The sequence below is a fragment of the Caretta caretta genome, chromosome 4, assembly GCF_965140235.1.
Source record: "Caretta caretta isolate rCarCar2 chromosome 4, rCarCar1.hap1, whole genome shotgun sequence".
Lineage (NCBI taxonomy): Eukaryota > Metazoa > Chordata > Testudines > Cheloniidae > Caretta > Caretta caretta.
Window position 1 is genome coordinate 108,987,785 of NC_134209.1, and position 27,951 is coordinate 109,015,735.

The 27,951-nt window shown below is 41.8% G+C and overlaps 1 protein-coding gene and 1 long non-coding RNA gene across 12 annotated transcripts in view; one reads left to right on the forward strand and one right to left on the reverse strand.

Annotated features, from left to right (window-relative positions):
• Positions 1-27,951, reverse strand: part of KLHL5 (kelch like family member 5) — a 95,648-nt gene that overhangs the window by 40,482 nt on the left and 27,215 nt on the right. For 2 of the 7 annotated variants that reach the window (XM_075127971.1, XM_048848553.2), the window contains one exon: positions 7,276-7,681. The exons of 3 other annotated variants lie outside the window; for them this stretch is intronic. In XM_075127971.1, coding sequence (XP_074984072.1) covers positions 7,276-7,658 — 383 coding nt within the window. In that variant the 5' untranslated portion in view covers positions 7,659-7,681. Of the gene's footprint in view, positions 1-7,275; positions 7,899-27,951 lie in introns of those variants that run through there. 2 more of the 7 variants (XM_048848549.2, XM_048848557.2) reach the window with 2 other exon arrangements.
• On the forward strand, positions 7,903-22,334 carry LOC125636014 (uncharacterized). 5 transcript variants are annotated; one of them, XR_012668186.1, is made up of 6 exons: positions 7,903-8,575; positions 11,937-12,046; positions 13,876-13,981; positions 14,102-14,222; positions 15,390-15,452; positions 22,137-22,334. It is a non-coding gene; the product is annotated as an uncharacterized LOC125636014 (long non-coding RNA). The 5 variants fall into 5 exon arrangements; XR_007356452.2 differs by having other exon boundaries at positions 7,904-8,575; positions 14,102-14,208; XR_012668187.1 differs by lacking the exon at positions 13,876-13,981 and having other exon boundaries at positions 8,151-8,575.

Sequence of the window (27,951 nt, forward strand, 5' to 3'; positions counted from 1 at the left end):
CCACAGACTCCCTGTGTAGGTTTAGGCAAGACAGTGAGGCCTGGTCTATATTTAAAATCCGCACCCCTGACCAATGCAGCTATGCTGATTTAGCTACATCTACACCGGAGGTTACACTGATGGAAGAATGTTTTTATCAATCTAGCTAGCATCATTTGGGGAAGTCGTATTCCTATATAGACAGAAAAATCCCTTTCATCCATGTAGACTACATCCACACTACAGGGTTATGCTGGCATAGCTATGGCAACATGTCTACATTGCAGCTGGGACCACGTCTCAGCACAGGGAGACAGACATGCATTAACTCTGCTCAAGCTAGCACACTAAAAATAGCAGTGTGAATGTTGCAGCATAGCCTAGCCACACAAGTTTGGATCCAATGGGTTGGGTAGACTTGTACTTGGGCAGCTAGCCTTTGCCGCTACCCATGCTGCAATCTCCACGCTATTATTTTTAACATACTAGCTCAAGCAAGCTAGTGTGCATCTGTCTACCTAGGCGGGGAAGCATGCTCCCAGCTGCAGTATACACATACCATTAGCCTCTTTGATCATCTGTAAAATGGGTATAACATTTTCATTTCCTCACAGGTTGTTGTAAGGCTCTTGGATACTGTTGTAATGGAGGCCATATCAGTACTTTTGAGAGATAAATGTCTTAAAGTGTCCTTTCTATACAACTCCTTTGAGGATAAATTTAGGAAAATAAATATTTACATACACATAGTTATGACACGCATGCAGTGGAAATATTTTTATTGTCAAATATCTTGGAATGTGAGTTGGTGAAAATACACTTCAGTTAATAACACTTTCCCTTTTTACTCTTTCAAGCTTAAATCGATGTAAATTACTTCACTCAGAGGGGTGGTATTTTTACACCCCGAGTGACGTAACTTATGTCAACTTCAGCGGTAGCATAGTCAAGGCCGAGGATTTCAATCCAGCATAGAATTTAAGCACTTGCTTTATTTTCATCATGAGTAGTTCTTTGGAAGTCAGCTCATTACTTGGGTCTTAAAACATTTAACACTGAAGACCACTGAACACAGTCTGAGCGCCACCAGTTTAAGGGATTTTGTTTCTCCAAGCAAGATTTTTGATTAGGTATTTTTGCCTGGGAAAGTGGTTCACTGTTCAGTACCGAAACAATTAATCATGGTGGCACTGAAGTAATCATAATTAGGCTTCAATATTAACAGCCTATTAAAAAGTGGGAGGGTGGAATACACACCTATCCTTTTGCTGTTCAAGCTGCACTGCTGCAGCTCAACTAGGACACAGAGCAGCAGTTTATAATGTGAAAGCTATCTCTGAAAGCAGAAGAAAAAAATGTCATTTTTTTCTAAATTCTGGAGGAGGTGGGAGCACAGTGTCAGGGAACATGTAAACTGTGGATTTTTATAATCTCAGATAGTAACAAAGCAAACCAAAAATATTAATTACTACATAAGAATTGTAGTGAATACTAGCCCTGCCTACCATAATTAAGGTTACAAATCCATCATTCTTTACAAGCAGCTGTTTTCAAACATTCCATTTTCAAAAATATTCACCTTTTATGGCTTGTCTACATTTGATTCATTACATCGGTGTAACTGCAGCAGCACTTCAGTGCAGACACTACCTACACTGATAGGAGGGGTTCTCCCATCAGCATAGGTAATTCCACTTCCCCAAGAGGAAGTAGGTAGATTGATGGAAGAATTCTTCCATCAACCTAGCACTGTCTACACTGGAGATTAGGTCGTCGTTACTATGCCACTCAGGGATGTGAATTTTTCCTACCTTTGAGTGAAGCAGCTTCTTAGTGCAGACCATGCCTTAGACTGAGCTTCTCAATGCTTTGGCTTTGCCAATAAAATAAAATTTTTAAATCTGAGCAAACTTCATTGTGGTAGAGTGGAAAAAAACCCCATATTTTATCCTTTTCCCATTATAAAAAGTTCTAAACATCCTTTTTGGAATTAGTATCTAGGACCAACATCTGAGATTTTAAACTTAGCATGGACATTGTTCCTCTTGAGGACTAGTACCTTTGGCTTGAAAAACAATTATTCAATAAATACCATTTTTTAAAAGTTGCCTACCCATACTACCATAAGTCTAGTTGGTTTAAACTAAGGCTTTGTTTCACTGCCAAGAAAAAGTTGCATTTTTACCATGGCATAACAAATATGCATTAGTTATCCTGCTGTAAAATTCTCGTGGAGACAAGTTTCTGTAGTTTTACTGTGAGGTAAACTAGGTGAGGTCAACCACAGGCAGGATTATAAAGGCTGATCTTGCCTAGCTACCTCGCAGAAAAGACTACCTGCAGTGCCTAGTCTCTACTAGGATTTTACAGTTGGAATAGCTAATGGAATACAGTTATCCTCTATAACACAAAAAACTCCACACACACTATACCATTTTTGCTGTGAAACCAAGCAGCGGTAAAAATACAGGAAGCTGCTGAAGTCTTTTCTAGACTAGGGTTCGCAATGGTGCTACCAATGGAAACTTTTTTGCAAAAATCTTTAGTGCATAATAGGTCAAATACATTGTTCATGTATTTTGGTCAGTAGACGGAGGCAAGGAATGTAACTCACCACTGGAACTTTAAGGTATCAGCTTTTTCTGAGTTATTAGTATATGTAAACTGACAAATATTTATATGATACTTCACAAACATGGAATAAGATGTTCCTTCCCAGAACAGTTCACAATCAAAAATCAACAAGACATCAATTCAAGTAACAGAGTGTGTGGAAAGTTTGTTGAAAAGGAGAATGAGGTCGGAAGGATTCTTGGGATATGAAGGAGAAGGCATTTGGCAAACAGGAAGTAGGAGATTTTTTCAAATTTAGAGCTCAGCATGAATGCAGGCATGAAGCCATATTGGAATTGTTAGCGAGGACTAGGAGAAACATAGGGAGTAAGAGACTCGGGGGGGGGGAGGGGGAAGAGAAGGGGAAATTAGGAGGAAATGAGAATAGAGGTGGTTGTAGGAGAGAGTAAGGGAAGAGAGAGTATATACACCCTTGAACTTGAGGACTAAGGCCTTGTCTACACAATAGAAAGGTATTGTGCTAATGGCAGATCACGGATCTAGCATCTACATACAAAAATGCTCCTAATAGTATACATGTGTGCTAAACATTTTTCAGATGAGACTTGCTTTGATCATGGCTAACCACTTTCAGTCTGATAAGATAAGAAATAAGAAGCCAGCGAAAGGATTCAAATATTGAAGGGAGGTGGTATGGACAGAGCAAAAGGAGATGACATTAATTGTACTGTTTTGGAGAGAAGAGAGACAGGAAGGCTAAAAAGCATAATTTTACAGTACCCAAGCTGACAAATGATAAAGGCATGGGCAAGAGTTTTAAATAGGGGAATGCCAAGAAAAGAATAAATTTTAGTGGTCCCAGGAGAAGCAGCAAATACCCTTTAGTGGGAAAATGGATATTTGGGAAGAGGGGGCATGATAACAGGGGAAAAGAATAAAAGATGACATTGAGTTTGAGATTTAGAGACCAGGATTTAATGCTGATAGAAAGGGATTAGAAGGAACTAAAAAAGTTCTTTAGTTCTGTAAAGACTGAGATGACACTGACATCTAGATCTCAGAGATGCACAAGACAATTGTGAAAAGCAGTACAAAACAAAACTCCTCAAAATCTGTCAAAGTAAGACACAAGATACACGAGGAACAGACCCCTGTTGAGTAAAAAGGTCTTTTAAAAAAGCAACCTACACCTTTCACAATAGAACAATGCTAAAATGAATTTTCTGACTCAGGTGGGAAAAAAATCCAGAAAAAAAGATTTTTTTTTAGCCCCTGTATGTATGTGAGGCCTCTCTGGAGACAAACAGGACATTAACACTTTCTATAACTGCCTTAATTACTGAGAACTGTCTTATTTATATGTATGCTGACAATTTCGGTTTTACAAGGGAAAATTTGTTTTCATATTATCAGTGTGTCTATTCTGATTTTGGTTTATTTCATAGGACAGAGAAATACAACCAGTACTTACTCCTTCTATAAGTCCCTCAGTTAGTATTAAGTGTCTTAGAATCATCCTAGTTCAAACAAATCCACAACTGAGAAATCTACAAACAATCATTATTTCAGGGTGGATCTGCTTTGCACAAAGCGCTGTACAAACACATAGGACATGCTCCCTGTTCCAAAGAATTTACAATCTAAAAAGACAATAGAGTGAGGGGTGGGGGGAAGGATACAATATACTAGCAAACTGATCAGTGATGTCTGGCACAGATCTGGTTAGTTCCATGGTATTGTTTATGTTTTAATTTGTATTTATTTAATCATTGAATAAGCTATCCCTAACAATCTTCCAGAGATATCGAGGTGAAATGAACTCTCTATGCTTAGGCTACACTAGAGGTGTCTGGTTTTTGACCGGAAAGTCTGGTCTAATAGGGGACCTGACAGTGTCCGGTCAGATCTACTAACCAGACACCAAAAGTCTGGTTCATGCGGGCAGGGAGGCACCAGGTCATCACCCGTACCACCCCCTACTCAGCTGGGGCCACCTCCTACCTGCCTAGGGTAGCTGCTGCTCTGTGACCCAGCTCTGCAGGCGAGTCTCTCCCAAACCGAGCAGAGGGGGAGAGTAAGGGGGGAAAGAGGGGGGAAAAGCAGCGAGCAATGGGGAGTGGAGGAGGAAAGAGGAACAAACGGGAGGCATGGCCTTGGGAAGGAAAAGGCAGGGCAGGGGAGTGTCCCGTTTTTAAATATTACAAAGTTGGCAACCCTAAGATACACCCTACAGTATTTAAGAGTTAATACTCAGCAGCACTACAAGAGGTGTAAGAGATGATCAATAGCAAAAAGGATCTCATGTATAGGCCCCAACATACATGTTAAGATTTTAAACTTTCATAACACCAGAAACAATGTAAATCCCTTTCTTCCTTCTGCTTTGGCCCACATATTCCCATATGGCATGGTGGGAGGAGACATGCAGAATATAAGACTATTTCTTCTATCATGGTGTGCTTCCAGGGCCTACAACATGGCACTCAGCTAGAGAGGAGTGCAGACGCAAGAACTTTCCACACACACATGACATTTCTCTCCTACAGATCTCTGCAGATCAGTGGGCTTGGAACCCCATTCTCCTTTATGACAGAGGGAGGGTGGGTGGTATGTGTGTGCACATGCGTGCCTGTCCAGCCAAGTTTTCCCTCTTTTACAGAAGAATTCAATGAAAAAAACTGAGTTAAAATGAAAAGGAGTACTTGTGGCACCTTAGAGACTAACCAATTTATTTGAGCATAAGCTTTCGTGAGCTACAGCTCACTTCATCGGATGCATAGAAGTCCACTTTTATGCATCCGATGAAGTGAGCTGTAGCTCACGAAAGCTCATGCTCAAATAAATTGGTTAGTCGCTAAGGTGCCACAAGTACTCCTTTTCTTTTTGCAAAGACAGACTAACACGGCTGTTAAACAATTATATGAACAGGTTTCAGAGTAACAGCCGTGTTAGTCTGTCTTTGCAAAAAGAAAAGGAGTACTTGTGGCACCTTAGCGACTAACCAATTTATTTGAGCATGAGCTTTCGTGAGCTACAGCTCACTTCATCGGATGCATAAAAGTGGACTTCTATGCATCCGATGAAGTGAGCTGTAGCTCACGAAAGCTCATGCTCAAATAAATTGGTTAGTCGCTAAGGTGCCACAAGTACTCCTTTTCTTTTTGCAAAGACAGACTAACACGGCTGTTACTCTGAAACCTGTTCATATAATTGTTTACAAAAACACATGCTGAAAATCACCTCATATAGAAGATTCTTAGGTACTTTCTCTGAAACTTATTTTGTTGATGGCTAAATATACTTATTACAGCAAGATTAAATTGCTTTTTATAAAGCCTCAGCATGCAGTGTTTCATTCCCTTATAATTCTGATAAATGTTTCCAATTCAGCAACAAAAGCAAATGCTATGTTGACTCCTAAACAGAGAGAATTTTTGTTTTGTTAAGGATATAAACCATAAATTGTGCAGTGTTTACTCATCTGTTTGCCCCTGCACCAACAAAATTTTCTATATATGGGTACACTCTCCAAAGGGAATGCAACACACTGAAACTATATTAGCTAGATTGATCTATCTCTAATAGGCTTATTAATAAAAACTCTGCTCCCTTTAAATAAAGATTAATGATCTTCTTTAGAATATCAAGTCACTGCAAAATAATTTTAAAAGCTAGAAAGTAAACAACATGAAAATTAATGAGAGATGGCAAGTTAGCTATTGTAGCATTTCTAATATTTACAACAACAAAAAAAAGCACAGCAAGACATGTTACTTTGTGTAGTACAGTTGAGCTAAGTAATAAAGGATGTAATGGAAATAAACTGACATTTTGGTAATAACCAAGAAAAAAAGATTAATTAAATAACACATTACTTATTTTCCACCAATTAACATACACCTTTTGATAAAAATAATAGTGATATAATACATTATTTATTTTAGCACCAGAAACAAGATGTAAGACAGAAACAAAACTATTACCATAATTTTATGGACATAATTAGGTTTACAATTTAAGATATTTGATTAGCACAGCCACAATCAGTTTAAGGCACTTTTCATGATTTAGTTTGCTGAATAAGCTGGTTGGCAATATATCAGTTTCAAAGGATGAAGTAAATATTTTTTTTTCTTTAGGTTGTACTCACGTTCGGCTTCATAATCAACATATGAATATGGAAATTAAAATACAGATTTATATGCCCAGATTGACAATTGAAGAACACTGCAAAAATGCACGAGGATATAACAGATTCATAGCTAAAATAATTTTCTTCAGTTGAATCTTTTATTCTCAAAAATACTTAAGATTTCTATAGCTCTGAAATCTTTTACCTCTACATTATTTCTTTCTAATTTAGTGTAAAACTAATTCTTAACACAGCTAAGCACAGAACAAATGTTACTCTAAAGTAATTTTAAAAACAGCCCTGAAAAGCTGTTGTGTGCATATTATTTTCAGCAGCTGTAAAGATTAATTTTGCTATACATTAGCTATATTAAAGTTAAATATTAAGTTGGTCATAGAAAATATATTCAACTATATGCTCTGCCAGTTATTAGTATTTTTATACTTTTGATACAATGCAACTATCAGAAAATTCTGAAGCATTTTAATCTCGGATAAATCATAGCTGACATTTGTAGGTATGAAACATCAAATGACATTCAAGACATCAAATGACAACTAATTTCCCCCAATAGGAAAACAACAATTAACCTGCATGAACTGCTGTCCGATTCATTTTCTTCTTCACTCGCTCCATCATCTGCTTCTGATCTATCAAAACAACGTGCATCTCCACAGTTTTCTGTTGTGAACTCAAATGTAGGGACTTCAGATGTGGATGCCATTAGCCAACGAGGTGAATTCTGGAAATCCTGTTGGCTAGACCTTCTGTAACCAATTGATGCCAAAGGTAGTGGTAGGTTACCTGGATCTAAAAACTTTGTCCCACCAGTTGTTGCATTTTCTCCTCTGTTCCAGAAGTCTTCCCGGTGGCTGTCCATTCCAGAATTAGGGATTGATGACTGGTGACCAAACCATCTCCATCTGATTTTTAAAATCTGCTTCACGTCAAACTCTTTACGAGAGCCAGACATCCTCAATGAAAGCAAGTGATCGTCTAGGCAACAGGGCAAGAAGCAATGCACATAAAAGAAGATTTGTGCATCCAACCAAGACTAGAGAAACACATGCTCTTCCTGCATATGGCAAGCAAATTTTGGGAGGGACTGCATTCACATACATAAAAGCGCTTTTTTAAAATCATATGTCATCTGAATATAAACAAATGGCAAGAGATGATGAAGAATACTGGGATGAAAATACAAGGCGAAACAGTCACCACAATCAAGAAAAATGCTAATCAGGTCACACTGAAGCAGCCAATGCACTTTCTATTGCTTTCCTCCACATCCTCTGACCATTAGCTTTAACAAACACTAACAGCATTCATTAAAGCTCTTTCAAATGCTGAATACCACCCCCTTTTCTTAAACCACAAATGACAGAACGTAATTCCTATGCTGCATTTCAGAATCTCTACTGCTCTACTGTGTTAACTCTTGCTAATACAAATAGGAAAAAAAATCTGTGATTCTAAAAAGCAAATGAAACACTTCCTTGCACTGTTAGAAATCACTAATAAAACAGGCTAAAATATTCCAATATATTGATTCTATTTCAGGAAAATCTGAACTGGAAAGGATTCCAAGACATGCATCAAATTGTTTTTCAAACAGACTAGATGGCTCGGGGACTGGTAAAGGGTTACAGAGCCTTTCATCTTGACATGCTGGTTTGAATCAAATCTGGGTCTGTAGTGACTGAAAGTTATTACTGATGGTTGCTTAGTAGCCTAGGAGAAATGCACTAATGGTCTCAGTCTATTTACACATCATGAAAACCATAATCTCAGCTGCAACTAATTGATCATCATCAAGGAGCCAGAGGCACCACAGACTCAAGGGGCATCAAGACCACACTATCTTCTGACCTCTAGAACTGGACCCTACAGGTAAAATTTAAAGTGCACTGGTCAGATGCAGTTTTATTTTTCCACTCTCTCTGCAGAAAGGAGTTCAGTCTCTAGTGCTATCCAGACATGTATTTTATAAGCAGTAATTTAACTTTTAAAATCCCATGTCAGAATTCTCTATTTGTTTTTGGAAAATAGAGGGTCAAACAACAGGGATATTTTAAATCACAGTTTGCTACAGGAGTTCCGATATTTACTCCTGAAGGAATTCCGCACCAAAAAAATAAAAATCCTGCAAACAATATTTTAAAATTCTGCAAAATTCTGCAAATGTTATGGTTAATAAATAAATGTGGAGGCACCAGCATGACAGTGGGGAGCACAGGCCACTGACTGCACAGAGGTGGGAGATCACCCTGCAGCCCTCGCCCAGGGACATGGACTCGGTGGTGAGGCTGCACCCGACCCTGACACAACGCAAGGGCCAGACCTGCCCCAGAAACACCCTGGGGCTCTGCCCCTCCGTGCCAAGCACGCTAGATGTAGGCAGGCAGGCTCAGCCCAGCAGGATCCAAGTGTGGAGGGGCTTAGTGTGGGGAGATAAGGGTTCTGTGTGGGGCAATCTGGCCGCGGGCAGCTGGGAGGGGTGGTCTGGGTACAGGGGGGATCTGGATGAACAGGGGCTCATTGTAGTAGGGGTTCTGGATGGAGAGGCAATGGGACTCTGCAGGGGAGGTCCAGGTGAAAGTGGGTGGGGCTCAACAAGGGGAGGTCTGGGTATGGAGGGTTCAGCGGGGGGGGGTGTTTCTGGGTGCTGGCTTGATGGGGTGAAGGTCCGAGTGCTGCTTGGTGGGGAGATGGTCTAGATGCAGGGAGCTAGTCAGGGTAGTCCAAGTGCGGTAGGGCTTGCTGGGATGGGGGTTCAAGTGTGGGGGTGCGGTCTGGGTGTAAGTGGGGTCTGGATGCAGGGAGGTGGGGCTTGGCTGGGGTGTTTGGGTACAAGGGGTCTCCAGATGCAGAGGGTGAGGCTTGTTGGGGTGTGGGTTCAGGTTTAGGGGAGTCAGTGGGGGGGTCTGGGTGCAGGTGGTGAGGCTTAGTGGGGCAATCTGGATATGAGGTGGGTCCAGATGCACGGGAGTTGGGCAGCTGGGGGAGCAGCTCCCCATACAGTGACCCCCTCCCCCCTCCCATGGCTGAGGAGCAATGGGAGCAGGAAGGAGGGGGCATGCGGAGCTTCCTACACCTAGAGAGGTTTCTGGGGCTGGGTCTGACCCAGCCCTGGCCACTCCTTGCAGGGGAAGAGGAAGTCCCATCCTCCCCAGCCCTGCCAGGAACAGCAGCTAAGCCTGGCACAGGGTAGAAGCCACTGGCTGGGGCGTCCCCAGCCCCCCGCCCCCCACTGATTTACCTCTCCCTGGCTGCTCCAGATGCCTGAAACAATGCACCTGCACTGCTGGGGAGCAGTGCATGACTGGTTTTGCAGCTTCCCTTTGCTTCCCCAACAGAAAGTGATTTTTCTGCAGGGAAGCAAAGAAATCTGTGGGAGACATGAATTCTGCGCATGTGCAGTGGTGCAGAATTCCCCCAGGAGTACTACTATGTAAGACTGGAGGTTGGTTGAAAACTAGCTAGCAGACTCTCAATCCAGAAAAAAAAGGAGATGGTCCTGGTGGCTTGGGAGAAGCAATTAGAATGTGCAGCAAGGATTTTATCAGAACCATGATTAAAGACAGTGAGGCTGTGCTACACTACAAACTTCAGTTGATGTAAGTTACATCAGCATACAGCTGCTGCAGTTTGCATATTGCTCGTCCACATGCATACTTGGCTGCTTGCATTGGTACTGTTTGTACTCAGCAGTGATTATGTTTATGTAGGTTGCAGTGCATCACAGGTAGGTATTCCAGTGTGGCACTCGCCACTGGCCAGGTCACTGCCTTTTGAGAAATTTTCACAACGTGTTGTGAGATAGAAATGAGTAACAAAAAGGTGCCTGTGAACAAGGAGTCAAGTTCCCATCATGCAACTTTCTCCATCCCATAATGCCATCCATCTCATAATTTTCACACAGCAGACGGTGGAGCACCATGTCCAGGCCCAAGAAACGAGCAGTAACTGGTGGGAGTTACAGTAGTGGGTGCTTTGACTAGCAGCATAAGTTGTGAAGTAATAAAAATGAATTTAAAAAATACAAATTTTCTGCATGCCAAAAATGGTGCAAAAAACATGCAGTTAAAAAAAAAAAAACACAATACAAACTACCAAAATAAAAAGAAAAGGAGTACTTGTGGCACCTTAGAGACTAACCAATTTATTTGAGCATGAGCTTTCGTGAGCTACAGCTCACTTCATCGGATGCATACCGTGGAAACTGCAGCAGACTTTATATATACACAGAGAATATGAAACAATACCTCCTCCCACCCCACTGTCCTGCTGGTAATAGCTTATCTAAAGTGATCATCAGGTGGGCCATTTCCAGCACAAATCCAGGTTCTCACCCTCCACCCCCCCACACAAATTCACTCTCCTGCTGGTGCTAGCCCATCCAAAGTGACAACTCTTTGTAAAGAGTTGTCACTTTGGATGGGCTAGCACCAGCAGGAGAGTGAATTTGTGTGGGGGGGTGGAGGGTGAGAAAACCTGGATTTGTGCTGGAAATGGCCCACCTGATGATCACTTTAGATAAGCTATTACCAGCAGGACAGTGGGGTGGGAGGAGGTATTGTTTCATATTCTCTGTGTATATATAAAGTCTGCTGCAGTTTCCACGGTATGCATCCGATGAAGTGAGCTGTAGCTCACGAAAGCTCATGCTCAAATAAATTGGTTAGTCTCTAAGGTGCCACAAGTACTCCTTTTCTTTTTGCGAATACAGACTAACACGGCTGTTACTCTGAAACCTACCAAAATAAATTAACAGAACACAACTTGAAAATTAGAAAGGTAGAAAACATCCCTGCCCATTTCAGCTACACATAAATTGATCTGTGAGATCTGCAGTTAGCATATGTGAACTTTGGTTGGAGTTACTGTTCCTTGGAGTGGAGTGGTAGGGGTAGGGATGTGACCTGCGATGCCACATGGAATGTTGGGGGGATGTAGAGAGCTGCTAAACTGGAGTTCTCCAGTGACTGCAACCGGTGGGCAAGCCATGACTGCTGGACCTGTAGGTCAACAAGCATCTGCAGCACTTGCATTTTCTATCTGAGAAGCCCTATTATGTCCTGGTGCATCTCCCTCTCCTTTTCCTGCCAGGAGTTTCTCCTGTCTGCTCTTTCCTTCTACATACTGTCTGCAATATTCACCCTCCAGGCCCTCTGTTCATAGTCTGATGCAGCACTGCTTGCAGGATCTTGCTGAACATATCCTCCCTAGTCCTCTTCTTTCTCCTCATCAGGGTTAGATGTTCCACAGGTGTGGAGGGGTACCTCAAGGTTCAAATGACAGCAGTTGCAGATGAAAGACAGATGTAAACACTGTATTTACAGTTACAACAGAAAGGAAGAGGTAAGTTTCAAAACTCCCTTCCCTTATTCCCATAATCATTTTTAATAAGACATCCTTATCGTCACTTGAGCTTCAGAACACCTCTACATAGCACCACCCTCCAGCTCCAGCCATCGTGAGCATAGCCTGCCAGAGCAGGGAGGAAGAAGGAGGGAAATTGCTGGTTGCATTAAATGATAAAATTTTGGCTCCCATAACCATAGATACGAGTATAAGGCAATGGCACTGAACACTGGCACTATTTTCAACAGGCAGTGGTGACTGTAGCTGATACTCCTGAAGGTAACAAAGGCAGAGAGCACAGCTGTTGCTGGTGCCCTGAAGACACCCTGGCCGCGTGCCACTAGCCTGTTTACTCCAATGGTGCTTGCTGAAATCATTGCGGAATTGTGTGGGAAAGTTTCCTACCAAGAAGGAAAAAATAAGGCTATCATCCCTAGAAACCTTCAGGAGAGGATCACTGAGTATCTCTGTGAAAGTTTCATCAAGATCTCTCAGGAGAATACAAGGGATAGCTCTATGTACATAAACAAACTGCTCCACATGGCCCCCCTGCCTAGCCCTACAGAAGAATGAAAACCAGATAGTTCTGCCTTTCGCTGTACTGCTTGTACTGCCTGGGGCAGTCCTCACTGAAAATGCCAAGAGCAGTGCAGACTGCAAAAGGGAGAGCAGATAATCACCAGTTTTGGGAGTAACACTGAAGTTAAACTCACCAACCAGTTACAAACTGCACTTCTGATCTCCCACACTGGTTATCAAGAACTCACACAGCCCCTTTATTGCATTCCAGTTCTCTGGCTCCTAATTAGCACATAGCTCCAGTAAGCAAGAAGTTATTTAAAACTCTGGTCACAAACAAAATGTTCTTCTGACTCCAAAATGTCAGCCATGTTACCAGATCAATATTAGTTTGGATCTTATCCAAAATACCACACTGCCGGCCAATTCTTTAGCACCTAAAACTAAAGGTTTATTGTAAAGAAAAAAAGAAAGAACAAGAAGAGAGTTGTTAAATGGTAAAGCCATCAAATACATACAGAGACTTCAAAGTCCATATATCAGGTTCTTAGCAGTATTGGTGAGTTTGCTGGCATGAACGTTCCTCTGGAACATACCCACAGCTTGGATGGGTATTCAGTCCTTTATTCAGAGCTTCAGTTTGTAAAAAAGTTACTCCAGAGGTAAGAAGCAGGACTGAAAACAAAATGGAGATGATGCAGCTAGATGCCTTTTATATTCTTTTGTCATGTGACTTGTACTTCCTGTGTCCCAAACACAAATTGTACAGCACATAGCATGGAAAGCCTTAGAGTTCTGTCCAGCAGCATACCACATGGCTTGCTGACTCATAAGGTGTATCCCCTAGTTCCTTTCAGTGGATTCATTGTACAGTTGATGACCCTTGATGGGCCATCGAACAGGCTAGGCAGTACTGGTGCCAATCTGTTTGGGGTATCATCCAGATTCACAGCACAAGTTTGAAATACAGATATTCCCTACAAATCTATAAATCACAATACAAATGTGACACAAACATATAAACAAGATTATCATACTGGGCAAATTATAACATTTCCCTGACACCTTACACGGAATCTTCGGCACAATTCATTGCAATTTTATAACACTGATATTAAGAATATCACAGTGTTCCACATATTCCATATAGTGTCACACTGCTCTCTCTTCTCCTATGAGTAGAACAGTGAAAAGTTGATACTTTTGCCCTGCTAACTTGGGACTGAGCTGGGCACCATCTTTACATTTAAGCACTGTAAGGAAAAATATATGCATATACTTACCTGAGGTTCTTGCCCCTTCATCAGGCTTATCCGTGCTTGGCTGGTGGAACTGAATAGACCAGTGATACTCGGACCTCAGTGGTTCAAGGAGCCAAATTAGCGATCAACATTACCCAAAAGAGCCACAGAAGTATGAATTCATGGTTTCATTTACTATTTGTATATTATATATTCTATGTGCAATCTTTTCTTAATGTCCACATTTCTACAGCTGGTCTATCGTTGTGCCTACATAGTCTCTTTCCTACAGGCCCAGGAGATCCAATACCTCCTGTCTACTCCAGGCAGGAGTGCATCTAGTGCATGGAGCTTGCACAGTCAATTGGGCAGCTGCACACAACAGAGGAGAGCTACTAGGTGAGCTCGCCAAGGTGCGCAATCAGGAAAACGCGTTTAAAAATATTCAGGATTTTTAAAAGGCAGAGTGTGACTTCCAGTCCACGTGGACTACGTTGGTCAACAATCCTCTGGAATCTGAACTGAAAAGCACTGGTTTTAACCCATAATGCTCAAAATTATTTAGGGACTGGCAACTTGAGGGAATGACACTTTCACTTGCTATCATAGTCGCAATCAATGGAAGTGCTTCAGTTTGCTCAATTTGTATCTATCAGACCCCAGATTTGTTGGGCTTTGAAGCATGCCCAGATTACTATTTTTTAGGCAGTTGGGAAGCAAAAGGGTTGAGTGGGTGAATACGATGAGATTATTGTTGCTGCTTTTGTTGGGTGGCTGACTTCATTTGATCAGAGTAGTATCATGGAATTTTTTTGATAATGATTATTTTACACCATACACAGAAGTCACATGAGGTTTTACAAAACATAGATCAAACCCATTCCCCTTTCTCTATTGGACATGTATACCTGATATCAGTTTTCAGTGTCAGTGAATACCAATATATAAAGGGGGTGCACAATTTATTGCTTCTGTAGGCTGAGCTTATTGCAAATACCAGGGGCTCCATGCATCCCTCCATTCCCCCACACAAGCTCCCTGTGTGTCATGCTCCCACGACCCTCTATTTCAGGGAATTTCTCAATTTCTCCCAAATTTCCCCTGGCACAGGTTCTTTGCTCCCTCCCTCCTTCCATATCAGGGTCCCCCATTCTCTCCCCCATGCCAGGGGCTCTGGGTCCACCTGCATTCCTTCTTCCCCCAAATTCTCTCTATTCTCCCCATTGGCAGGGGCTCCATGTACTCTCTCCAACCTTCCCCCATGCCAGGGTCCACCTATCTCACCACCACCATGATGTGTTCTATGCACCCCCATGTCCTCCATACCAGGATTCCCCAATTACCCTGCCAGGAGTTGTGTGCGCCCCTCCCCCATTCTCTACATCATGCCAGGGGCTCTATTCCTCTAGCTTTCCCCCTCTCCCCCCGACAGCAGAGTCCCCCATTCACCCAACCAAACAATGGGCTCTATTTGCCCCCATTCCTTTCCCCCACAGCAGAGTCCCCTGTTCTCCCAAACCCTGCAAGGAACTCTATGCGTCTCTTCCTCCACTCCCACAAAGTATCTTTCTTCCCCCCAGATTGAAAGGGAGGACTGAACAACTGGTGCCCTCTCTCCCTCACCTGGAGCAGACTTTTAGGAGGTAGGAATGAATGAAGTCCTCTCTCTCCTCTTCTCTCCCTCTGGCTACCTATGCTGGCTGAGTATCCTCCCCATGACTCCCAGGAGGGAGAGCAACTATTTCTCTTTTCAGAGTGGCAGCCCTGTTAGTCTGTATCAGCAAAAACAATGAGGAGTCCTTGTGGCACCTTAGAGACTACAAATTTATTTGGGCATAAGCTTTTGGGGGCTAAAACCCAATTCATCATATGCATGGAGTGGAACATACAGTAGGGAGGTATAAATACACAGCATATGAAAAGATGGAAGTTGCCTTACCAAAGTCATACCTACTTACATGTCAGCAATAAGTTTTACAGCTGCTGTTAGCATGGCAAAGCCGACACAACTAAGAGACTGACCTGGATTCTATCTTTTGTTCATATCAACAAAGTAATTTCTTTACATTCGAATCGCTCCTGTGCAAATCAAGTAAAGATAATGGCAGACTTGCCAACTCTAATGCTTTTTAGCCCTTTCTACTGACTTACTGGGAATTCCTGCCAATTTACTGCTTTTTCTGGCACAAGATTGTGGACTTAGTCACTTAGAAAGATAAGAGAATAAACTGTGTTGTATTATGAAATAACAAAAGCACAAAAGCTTTTTTCAATTTTCTTGACTTCCCTCAAATTGATATTATACAAATTTAGATTTTCCACACAATTTCCCCCAAAATGATAATAAAGCATATGTTTGAACAGTTTGTGCCTAAATTATATTAAATCATAATCCACCGTTTTTTGTAATAGGATGTTATGTATGCATTTGGATTAGATAAAGTTCACCAGGATCTTCAATGTAAATTAACAGGATTGCACAGAAGCAACTAATGGCCTACATTTAGTTTGCAGAACCTTTATTACGGAGAAAACATAAAAAGAAAAGAATCTACCTTAATTCTCAGAGCCTAGTTGAATTTGTAGTACTCGAAGTTACGGGGAAAAGCTTTTTTTTAAACTTTGAAACTGAGCATATTTGATATGAGAGAGACACACACACACGATGCCATAATGCCATTTGTATAGTAACTTTGCAGGCTTGGTTAACACTTGCTTAAAAAGTTATGTCGGCATAGCTATGACAAAACATGCACCCCCAACCAACACAGCTATGATGACCTAATCCAGGGTGGGAAAACTTTTTGGGCCGAGGGCCACATCTGGGTGGGGAAATTGTATGCAGGGCCGGGGATTGGGGTGCGGGAGGGAGTGTGGGGTGTGGGAGGGGGTGCAGTGTGCAGGCTCAGGGCAAGGGATTGAGACAGAGGAGGGGTGCGGGGTGTATGGGGGGCTCAGGGAAGGGAGTTGGGGTACACAGAGATGTGAGGTGCAGCAGGGGGTGTAGGGCAGGGAGTTGGGGTGCAGAAGGGGTTCGGGCTCCGGCCCGGTGCCGCTTACCTAAAGCTGCTCTGGGGTGGCAGTGGCACGGACCGGGGCCAGACAGGCTCTCTGCGTGTCTGCCCTGGCCCCATGCTGCGCCGCTTCGCTCTGGGAGGCGGCCGGCACCACGTCCCTGCAAGGCCCTGGGGCGGGGGCACACAGGGTTCCACATGCTGCCATTGCCACGCCTCCAGGTACCTCCCCCAAAGCTCCCACTGGCCGCAGTTCCCTGTTTCCGGCCAATGGGAGCTGCAGGGGGCGGTGCCTGGAGGAAAGGGCAACACACACAGCCCTCTGCCCTCCCCGGGGACCCAGGAACGTGGTGCCGGCCACTTCTGAGAGTGACGTGGGGTCTGCAGCACCACGGGGGGCAATCCCGCGGGCCGGATCCAAAGCCCTGAGGGGCCAGATCTGGCCTGCAGGCTGTAGTTTGCCCACCCTTGACCTAATCCCAGTGGAGATGCAGTTACGTCAACAGAAGACTGCTTCTGTCAATGTAGAAAATTTTGTTCAGGAATCTGGTGTTCATACGCCAATGGAAAAACCCTTCCGTGTGTGTAGCTGCACTTACGCCACAGGATTATGCCAGAGTAGCTATGCTGGTATAATCTCTGTAGTGTAAACATACCCTTGGAGGGCCTGATCCCACAAAGCCTATACACATGTACTTAACTTAATGAGACTACTCGCAGTGCTTAGTTAAGCATGTGTATAAGTCTTTGAAAGATTGTGGCCTTTAACTTGCAGACCAAAGAATCTATGCCTAAACAAGTCTTTTCATAGTAAAGTCAAAAAGGTATAATTTTCTACTTTATAGCAAATCATAAAAAAGCATAGAATTTACCTAAGGGCACATTGTCCTCTCTTTGTTAACATAATACTGTGGAAATTAGTGGGAGTTTTAAATATTTACTGTGGAGATACCCTGGAACAGAGTTTCTCAAATGCAGCCACCGTGGCCACATACGGCCACCAGGGGCTTTTCTGGCGGCCACAACCTCCTGCGCTGCGATGGGGGGTGGGGCGGAGGGCAAAGTAGAACCCCCTTCCCCCTCTCTGTTGTTCCTGGATGCTGGGGTCAGCAGCAGGGGTTGGGCCCTGCCCCCCTCTGGAGACACCTGGGGCACAACGCTGGAGGAGCAGGCAGCCAGTGAGTTCCCCACCTTCCCAGGCGTGGTGGGGCTCAGGCTTTGGGATTCAGCTCTGGGGTGGCAGGGCAGCAGGCTCTGGTTGTGGGGCTTCAGGCTCCAGCCCTGGGCTCTGGCTGCGCAGTGGCAGGCCCCAGGCTCCGGCCAATGGCTTCAGGGTCCATCCCTGGACCCCGTCCTCCAGCCATGGGGCTTCAGGCTCTGGCCGCAGGGCTTCAGGCTCCAGCCCTCCAACCCCCATCTCCTCTGGCCCCCACTGCCTCCCCCAACCCTCCATCCAGGGCTTAATTTGTCCCCAGGCTTGCCAGGGCTGAGTAAATCTGCTGTGAAAAGTGATATTAACAAAACATACAAGTATCACTTTTCACAACAAACTTACTAGCTAGCAATAAATAAATTACAATGATTTGAATGTGTATATGTGCATATTTATTTGGTTTTCCTAAAGCTAATCAAGGATTTTAGGAAAAAAGTCTGAGAGCGGTCACCAGCAAGAGTTGGTGGCCACACTCTAAGGCCACCAAAAAATTTGTCCTGAGAACCCCTTCCCTAGAACTTGACAGGCACCAAATCAACTGATAATAGAATACTGATTTTCTTGAAAGCATGAGGCTCTGAGCCTGTAAACACTTAAGCGCATGCGTAATTTTAGTCACAAGATTAGTCCTATAAACTTCAACAGGACTATTCAAGTGAGCAAGGTTCTGCAAACATTTAAGTATGTGCATGACTGGGAGCTTAATTTACCAAATTCTGCATTCAGAACAATTCAAATTGGCGCCAATAGTACTATAGTTAAACTTGCACTAGAGGACAAGACTGATAACTGAAAGAATTCAGCAAGACAGTTTTAATAAATTACTTCCCACAAAAAGGTCTCAAGAATAATTTATCAGAATGAAGGAGAAGAAAAGATATTGGCCCTTTAAAAAAAAATTTAAAAAGGAGTTCAGGTCACTCACATTCTTAAGACAATATATATGGCCTGCTTCACTTGTCCAAGTGTTGAAGAGTGATAATCCAACATAATTAGTTACAACGTAGACACAAAATTTATGCTAAGGAGATCATAATGTCAGCAGGATGCTATTTAACCTCAAATAGTCAATCTAAAGAAATATAGCTAGAATATGAGCAGAGGTAGGAGAGATTTTATTTGTGCTAGACTTTTGTAGATAGTATACAAAATTCAAATGGATTATGCATTTTCATAAGGATGCGAAGTACCCACAGTGCTAGAGCGGACTTAATACAGCTAAATAAATATATATACACACCCATTAAAAAGGTAAGTCTAACTAAGTCTCTATTATTTGGTATTTATTATCTTAGATTAATTTTCTATTAGGAAATTAGTACCTAAAATTAAACCTCCAAATGAACAGAAATATATAAAATCTACCGAAGCATTTTCAAGATCTGAAAACCAGCACTCTTCTATTCAGGTGTTTTTCCTGTTGCTGCTACTGCTACCCTTTGGCTTTACACAATTATATTATCATCATCCAACACCAATGCAACATCAAATACTATATTTTCAATCTGATTATTCTGTCAAATGGATTATACAATTATCTGTTTATCCTGACCAGCTCCTTTGTCCTTCAAGGCTTGAGAGACAAAAGACTCAGCTGATCATTAGAAGATTTTAATATTTACTTGTCAACTAAATGAAAATATCAAAATATAATTAAAGTCCCTATTTTAGTCCTTATTTTAACTGCTATGATTAGTTTCTCCTAATTCCAAAGATCGCTCTTTACTGTATGATATTGTAATTCAAACTTTAGAACATAATTAAACTTTTAAAAAAATTGATAAAAGATAGAAATATTTTCAACTGCCAGTATTTGCAAACGAACACTAGGCATCTATGCTGAGGCATAGATTAGTGCCTCAGCATACTTCAGATGTTTGTAACTGATCAAATACACACTCTGGAACGTTATCAGGCTTGCAAAACTATTTTTGTAGACATTTACAAATATAAAATCAGATTAAAATATTAATCCAAAGAAAGTAGTTATATACAGACAAAAAACCTACTTGTGTCTGAAGGCAAGTGATTACGGTAAAAGAAAAAAAGCCCTCTCTGTCCTCCTTTCTCTGCTTCCTTTTTGCTACACCCAGAGGATAATGGCAACAGCCTGAGAGGGACTTCAAAAAGAGAAGGAGCTTTGTTTAGAGCAGAGACAGCATTCAGATTTATGGCACCATGAAGGGACCTTCGTAGAGCAGCAATTGGACCTTGCTCTACTCTCCATCTTATTCATATAAGAAAAATAAATCCTATAACATATGTCAGGACATGTCTACAAATTTTAACAGAGACATAACATTTCTGCCTCTGAAGATGCAAGAAAGGAAAGGGTACTTTCTTAAAATCAAACATGCCACGGGTTATCCAAACCAACCTCATGAGTAAAAGCTTAAGAAAAGAAAGGATAGACTACATCTCTGACAAACCAGTAATGGGGAAAGGGAAGGAGAAAGCATATTTTAGAGTTAAGGGATCTCTAATGAGAGAAAGCCAGGCTACTAGTCCCATATGTTTAAATCTAGCATTTCAGCTAACTTTCGCGGCTTCTGGAGAGAAAAGCAATGGCAGCCGGGGTCTAAGGCATATAAGGCTATATGGATTTAAGTTCATCTATATATCACAGTGGTATCCAAGTACAAGCATCTTGACCTGCACCTAGAAATAAACAGGAATATAGTCGGGGTGAAAGTAGGCTGGTACGGGCCGGTACAGTGTACCGACAAGAAGTGGCCCCCAGTATCAGCCTACCAGCAGCTGACGTTAAGGCGCTGCCCCTTCTCGCACCCGCCCCGTCAGCAGCCAGAGCCCTGGGTCCTTTTAAATTGCCAACGGAGCCCTGGGCAGCACGGGCCAGGCAGCACGGGCCAGCCACCCCTTTCACCTGAGGCCCCTCCCTTTCCATCTTTTGTGTTACTTTCACCCCTGAATACAGGGGATGTTCCCTGCAGCCAATACCCCTTAAGAGGTAAGCAGGCATATTCTCCATCATCTCTAGCTTTCAAGTGATCTTCAGCTATAGCCAAACATAGGTTGTGCTGCAATATACCAATCTAGAAATCAAAAAAGCAGGGATATTTCTGTGGTGAGGTCTGCCTCTGAAATGTTTCACACATTTCTAGACAGGCACAGTTTTCAAAAAAACAAAAACAAACCAAAAAAACAACTCAGCAAGTGCTACCTACTGACAAATTCTCGGAGTAGATAAATGTCCAAGAACACCGCCAAATTGCAAAACTCTTGAAAAAAGATGGAAAAAACACCCTTATACTAAGAGTGGAAGCAACCACTCCTGCACTCCCTTTAAATTCTTTCCCCCAACATCTGACTTGCTGAGACTGAGGCTATGTCTGCGCTACAGCAGCAGCACTGCAGCTACACTGCTGTAGCACAGACATTTGCTTCAGCAATAGATGGGTTTTTTTCTGCTGCTGCAGTAAATCAACTCCCTCGAGAGGCAGTAACTAGGTTAATGGAAGAATTCTTCCGACAACCTAGAGGTGCCTATACCAGGGCTTGGGTTGGCTTAACTCAGGGGTGTAGATTTTTCAGACCCCTGAGAGATGTAGCTAGGTTGACCTAAGTTTTAGATGTAAGTCAGGCCACAGCTTGTTCACTGTCGCACAAGCCTCGGTTCCAGCTTGGCACTGGGAAAGCCTAAGGCTATTGAACAAACTTATCTTGCTTTCATTAGACCTATATGTATGTGTCATCTGCATTCCAGTAAGACAACGACCCAAATCATGTCACTATCTTCTCTAAAAGCCTCACAGTGTTGAGCCAAAAGGATAAGTTTTGTGGAACCCCATCCCACAAGAGATCCCTCAAGCAGCTGAACAACTGCCCAAACCTCTTAAAGAACAGAACCAGTTTAGAATGGTATTGTAATGAAACTAGGAAAATTGCATGGTCAAGAATATAGAAGGCTGATGTCAGCACTATACAGAACATCATTAACACCATTTCCTGTTGCCAATATGAATATGATGAAAATAAGGCTTGGTCTCTGGAGTGACAACTCTCAGGCTTCTTATTACTTGGTATCAGAGACAAAGAATGGCACTGAGAGTCAGACTTAGAACTGTGGTCCTTTCTTTCAGGGACTGCTCCAGTGGAATCTGAGACAGTCTTTGATGGCTTAGAGGACAAATGAACTCTCTTCATTTCAACAGACCCCGGAGTGCAATCTCCTATAGATGGCTCACCTGCAGAAGGAGCAGGAATTTCTTCTCTCAAAAGAACTTCAGAGTCTGACGTGCCTCTCATGAACATCTCCATTAAAAATAGTTTCAACCATGCCTCTCTGGGTTTTTGAATGCATTTTGAAAAGGATTTAGAAACCATACATTTTGCAGGAATATGGATTTCCCCCAAACAGACACTTAACATGCCTAATATTTAAAGGCATTGCTGCATCATCAAATGGACAGGTTTTAAAACCTTATGATTTGGGTTCGAACACAAGTCTGATAAATTAATTAGCCCTGATATCAGGACTCAGTAATCCTAATTTCCCACCCACCCATCACCACTGGGCTGAACAAAATATCAACAGACAAAAATAACTAGGAGTACACTCTAGATAGGACAGTAGCTAAGAGGACACTGGGTTTTGCCGACTCTCTGCCATGGGCAGTAAGAAGTAACTGAATGGCAATTGGGGTTGCTGTGCCCTTTATGCCCTCTGAAAGGGGAGTGCAAGGGCATACAGGATGTCTGCGCAGCCCTAGTGGACACTGCTGCTTAAAAACATTCTAAAAACTCTTGCTTATAGGGTGCATGGCCAGCATGAGTGGGAGCAAGGTGTGCAGATACAGTAACTCCTCACTTAAAGTCCTCTGGGTTAACATTGATCAGCAAGGTAAAAATGAAACAATTAGGGAACATGCTTGTTTAAAGTTGCACAATGCTCCCTTATAACGTTGTTTGGCAGCCACCTGCTTTGTCCACTGCTTGCAGAAAGAGCAGCCCTTTGCAGCTAGCTGGTGGGGCTTGGAACCAGGGCGGACCGGCAGCCCCCCTAAGTTCCCTGTGCGGCAGCTGCCCTCTGCCTTGAAGCTGCTTCAGGGAGCCTCCTGCTTGCTGTGCGGGGGGGGGGGAGGGCTAATATTAGGGTGTCCCCTTCCCCCCGTGCTCCTGCCATCCGTTTACCCTATCTCCATAGAGCGGGGGGAGGGGGGGAAATACAGGGACGACACCATTACATAGCCGGTGATCACAGTTACAAAAAGCTCTGGTAGCACAATAAGATCACAAATGATGGACATAAACTGAATATCCACCCAGACCACCTTAAGGACCTTGCCAGAGACTGATCCAGGTGGCACTCAATCTGCAAGGAGGCTATGGGCTTCTCTACATTTAAAATGCTATAGCAGCACAGCTGAGCCACTGCAGCCATATCACTACAGTGTCTCAGTGGAAACAGTACCTATGAGGATGGGAGAGATTCTCCCGTTTGCATAGGTAACCCATCTCCCCAAGAGGCTGTAGCTAGGTCGATGGAAGAATTTTTTCATCAACCTAGCGCTGTCTACACAGGGACTTAGGTCAGCTTAACAATGTCACTTAGGGGTGTGGATTTTTCACACCCTTGAGCAACGTTATTCCAACCTAATTTTCTAGCATAGACTAAGCTTCTCTCTCCTTGAGATTTGTGATGATGATGAAGAAAACTTATAAAGCAGTACAAAACAGTAGTTGTTCCATTATCTATGCATCACTGTTTTTTTAAACCTTTTTTTATTGTAGATATTGCATGTACATAACTGTTTTCAACAATATAAATCCAATCAATTGGGACACTACACCTATATAATGTCAATTAGATTCAAAACTGTTGCCCCTTTTGGGCATGCTCACAAATGTTTCTATCACTTTCTACTGGCTTTTTGCTCATCACACACAGAGATACAACCAATCAATCCTCTAGCCCTAGTGTTTTGCAAGTAGCAAAAGGTGCAACCAGCAGTAGTCAGATATGATGTAATCTGCCTCTTTCTCAGTCCTTGCCATATGACCCAGTGCCTTGGGTAGCAGTTCTGTTTCTACCTATCACTACACAGAAGGGTACCTAATTGCTCCTTCAATTTAACCTGAATGAAAGTTAGTTTGCATACCCATCAGCTTTAATCTGGTTTGTGATTGAAATCAGCCAACACCATCTACCAGCATAACACTACCAAATGGTAGGGATAAATTTATGCTATTTATTTTGAAATAACTGATTGTGCTTTCCTGTTTCTTTTCAAACTTGTCTACTTTCTGTGGTGTCCTTGCTGAGACTTGTTCCATGACAAGGTTTACTCTGATCAGGGTGAAACCACAGTTTTGTGATTCTCCAGAGTTTGCTTTTTTGGCCAACGGTAAGAATAGTAATGAAGCACTTATATCCGTTTTATGGAGTTAACATTTCACTAATTTCTAGGATACAGAATTATGGAATTTTAGGAACAACTTGACTTTTATTGTGCATTAACTCCTGATTGATGGAGAAAGTCTCCCTCCTCTCCCCACAAAAGTCACAATAAAGAATTTACAGTTATATAGAGATATACATGAAAATCCAAAAATCATTACATGTTATCCAGTCTTCTACACACAATTAAATTTTTATAAAAGTAAACATATGAGATTATATATCCTACACCAAATAATATTACCTAGCTTTCTGATGCCTGTCAAACTCCCATTAAGCATGTGGATTGAACGCTCAAGACTTAAAATTAGCACCTGCCCGAAGTAGGTAGACACGGCTGAGGACAGATGAAATTTTGATCTTTGTAGGCCAACTAGCTCTCCTGCTGCCTTCCCACCTCTATCCATGTCACAGACCCACACCTGCTTCAGTCTGCTCCCTTCCCTACATTCATCTTCCACAGAGTAGAATGGTGTCTGTGCTGAAGGTAGGCTAACCCTAACGAATGCCAACCCATGTTCATGTATTTTTATCACATAAGTATTATAAAGGGATAATGTACTCCCCCAACAAGGCATTCTAATCCTATCTGTGCACTGTTAGTCATTTTAACCACACTATCCTACACAGCCTGGTATTTATGGACATCACCTGTATATTAGAGCCTTAAAATGTATGGTTGAGGATATAATTGTTTTGGTCACGTATTTATTTTTGGTTGTGTTTCAGAATAGTACTGTAAATGATTGTCTCCAGAGTAACTACAAGAAAAACAAGAGAACAATGTGTTAGTTCTGGGTTATCTAGTTGTGGTGTTGCTCCTCTGAAGACTGATATAGCTACCAGATAATGTTCCCTACCCACACCACAGTTAAAAATTCTTTTTTATACATGTATCTGAAAATAGTGATTAAAATTCCTTAGTTCTGAAAAGTTTGCAAGCATTTTATGACATTACACAGATAAAAAGGTGATACTGTATCTACATGTATCACTCATTCTTTTTCCAACTACGATATACTACTTTGCCAACTTTAAAATAGGTCATAATTTTAATATGGCACTATGGATCAGTAATAGTAATTTCCCAGTTTCTCAATTAAAACTCAGCCAGTCAGTTAGGATTCCTCCCTATAGAATTTACTGCACTCAAAGATCAAGAAATTCCCATACAGGAATTTCTACAGGAAAACCTGCAGTAAAGCAAACAGAAACTCCATCTTTTTCTGAGATTGATATATTAAAATCATGCATCTCAAAATACACATTTCCAATAATTTAAGATACATCTATATAGTTAAGCCATATTTGCTTCAGAAGTATTTAAACGTGTGTATTATGATTAGGTACCAACATATTGTGAATCAGCTCAAACATTTAGTGAAGGATTCTATTTGGTTATGACTAAGTCTGCACATTAGCAGTTAAGAGATGTGCAATTCTTACTGTATGTGCATATCACTATAGATTATCAAACATTGGCATTTGAAAACCCTATCTTCTCACCTTCTCTCTCAGTACCTAATGAAGTGTATATACTTTTTTTTTTTTAAACTGGAAGTTAGACTAAATAAGAAATTATTCCAGAGGGTGTTGTTCTTGAGAGTTAATAGCCCCAGAGATGTTTCAACTGGATTTTGAATGGTAGGACTATTAATTTATTTTTTTCAGAGTAGCAGCCGTGTTAGTCTGTATTCGCAAAAAGAAAAGGAGTACTTGTGGCACCTTAGAGACTAACCAATTTATTTGAGCATAAGCTTTCGTGAGCTACTTGCATCCGATGAAGTGAGCTGTAGCTCACGAAAGCTTATGCTCAAATAAATTGGTTAGTCTCTAAGGTGCCACAAGTACTCCTTTTCTTTTTAATTTATTTTTCTTCTTCAAAAATTCAAGGTTGTACATACTAATCATTTTGTTATCATGAATTTTGTAAAACTGTTTTATAACACCTTGTTTGTTGACCTATTTGATGTGTTACAAATACTAACAATGGACACTTTTCATGTTACACTGGGCTTCCCAAAGTCATCAGATCAAAGCGATTAAATCAGAGCAGCACTCTGACTGTATACTCAAGGTTTGCTCAATGCATGCTGTACCAGAAGAGAAAAAATACAGACCAACTCAATATAATTCATCTTCCACTTTCAATAATATTCAGTGCTCACACAAACTACATAAGCAGATTGAGAAAATGTTTCTCATGAAAACAGACCCATACATTTTAAAAGTGCTGCACAACTCCAATTGATTTGACACTCACATGACCAAATCTGCACAAATCTAGGAGATGCAAAGATCTTGCACTGAGACAATCTTGTTTAAAATCATAGCTAATTGAAGCAGAGGACAGAATATCTTTTTATCTAGTTATTTAGAAGTACCTCAAACCTAGAATCAAGCCAAGTACCAAGCCTCTGGGTGTTGCAAATCACAATTAGTGCTCCTATAAAAAAATGTCTCTTTAGTATACATTTTGAAGTTGTGTGAGACACGACTCCACTTATCAATAGGACTGATGCAGATAAATCCCCACATTGTGCTTTGAAAATTCACTCCTCTATTTTAATCATAGAAATGTAGGGCTGGAAGGGTCCTCAAGGGGTCATCTATTTCTAGTCCATCCGCCATCACAGAGGCAGAATTAAGTATATCTGCATGATCTACAGTGGCCAACCCTCCAGGATTGTCCTGGAGTCTCCAGGAATCAAAGATTAATCTCTAATGAAAGGTTATGTCATATGATGAACCCTCCAGGAATATTTTCAATGAAAACAGGCAATCCTAAGATCATCCCTGGCAGATGTTTGTCTAATCTGTTCTTAAAAACCTTCTAGTGACTAAGATTCCACAACCTCTCAGGCAACCTGTGCCAGTGCTTAATTTTCCTTATAGTCAGAAAGTTTTTCCTCATATCCAACATAAAGCTCCCCTGCTGCAAACTAAGCCAATTACTTCTTTCCTTATCCTCAGTGGACATGGAGAACTTGATCATTATCCTCTTTATGACAACTTTTTACCCCCTCTCAAGACTTATGAACTCCTTCAGTTTTCTCCAAACTAAATACGCCCAATTTCTTTCAACCTTTCCTCATATGTCGTGTTTTCTAAACCTCTTATTTTTGCTGCTCTCCTGTGGACTCTCCAATTTGTCTATATCTTTTTTAAAGTGTGGCACCCAAAACTGAACACAGTATTCCATCCAAGGCCACATCAGTGCCAAATAGATCAGAACAATTACCTCCTGAGTTGCATATGATACTCCTATTAGTACACTCAAAATATTTGCCTTTTTCTCAACTGCCTAACATTGTTGACTCATTCCATTTATGATCACTATAACCCCCAGTTCCTTCCAGGCAGTATTACTAGTATGCTTAGTCAGTTATTCTTCATTTTGTATTTGTTCATTTGATTTTTCCTCCCTAAGTGCAGTACCTTGTGCTTGTCTTTACTGAATTTTATCTTGTTGATTTCAGACCAATTCTCCAATTTAT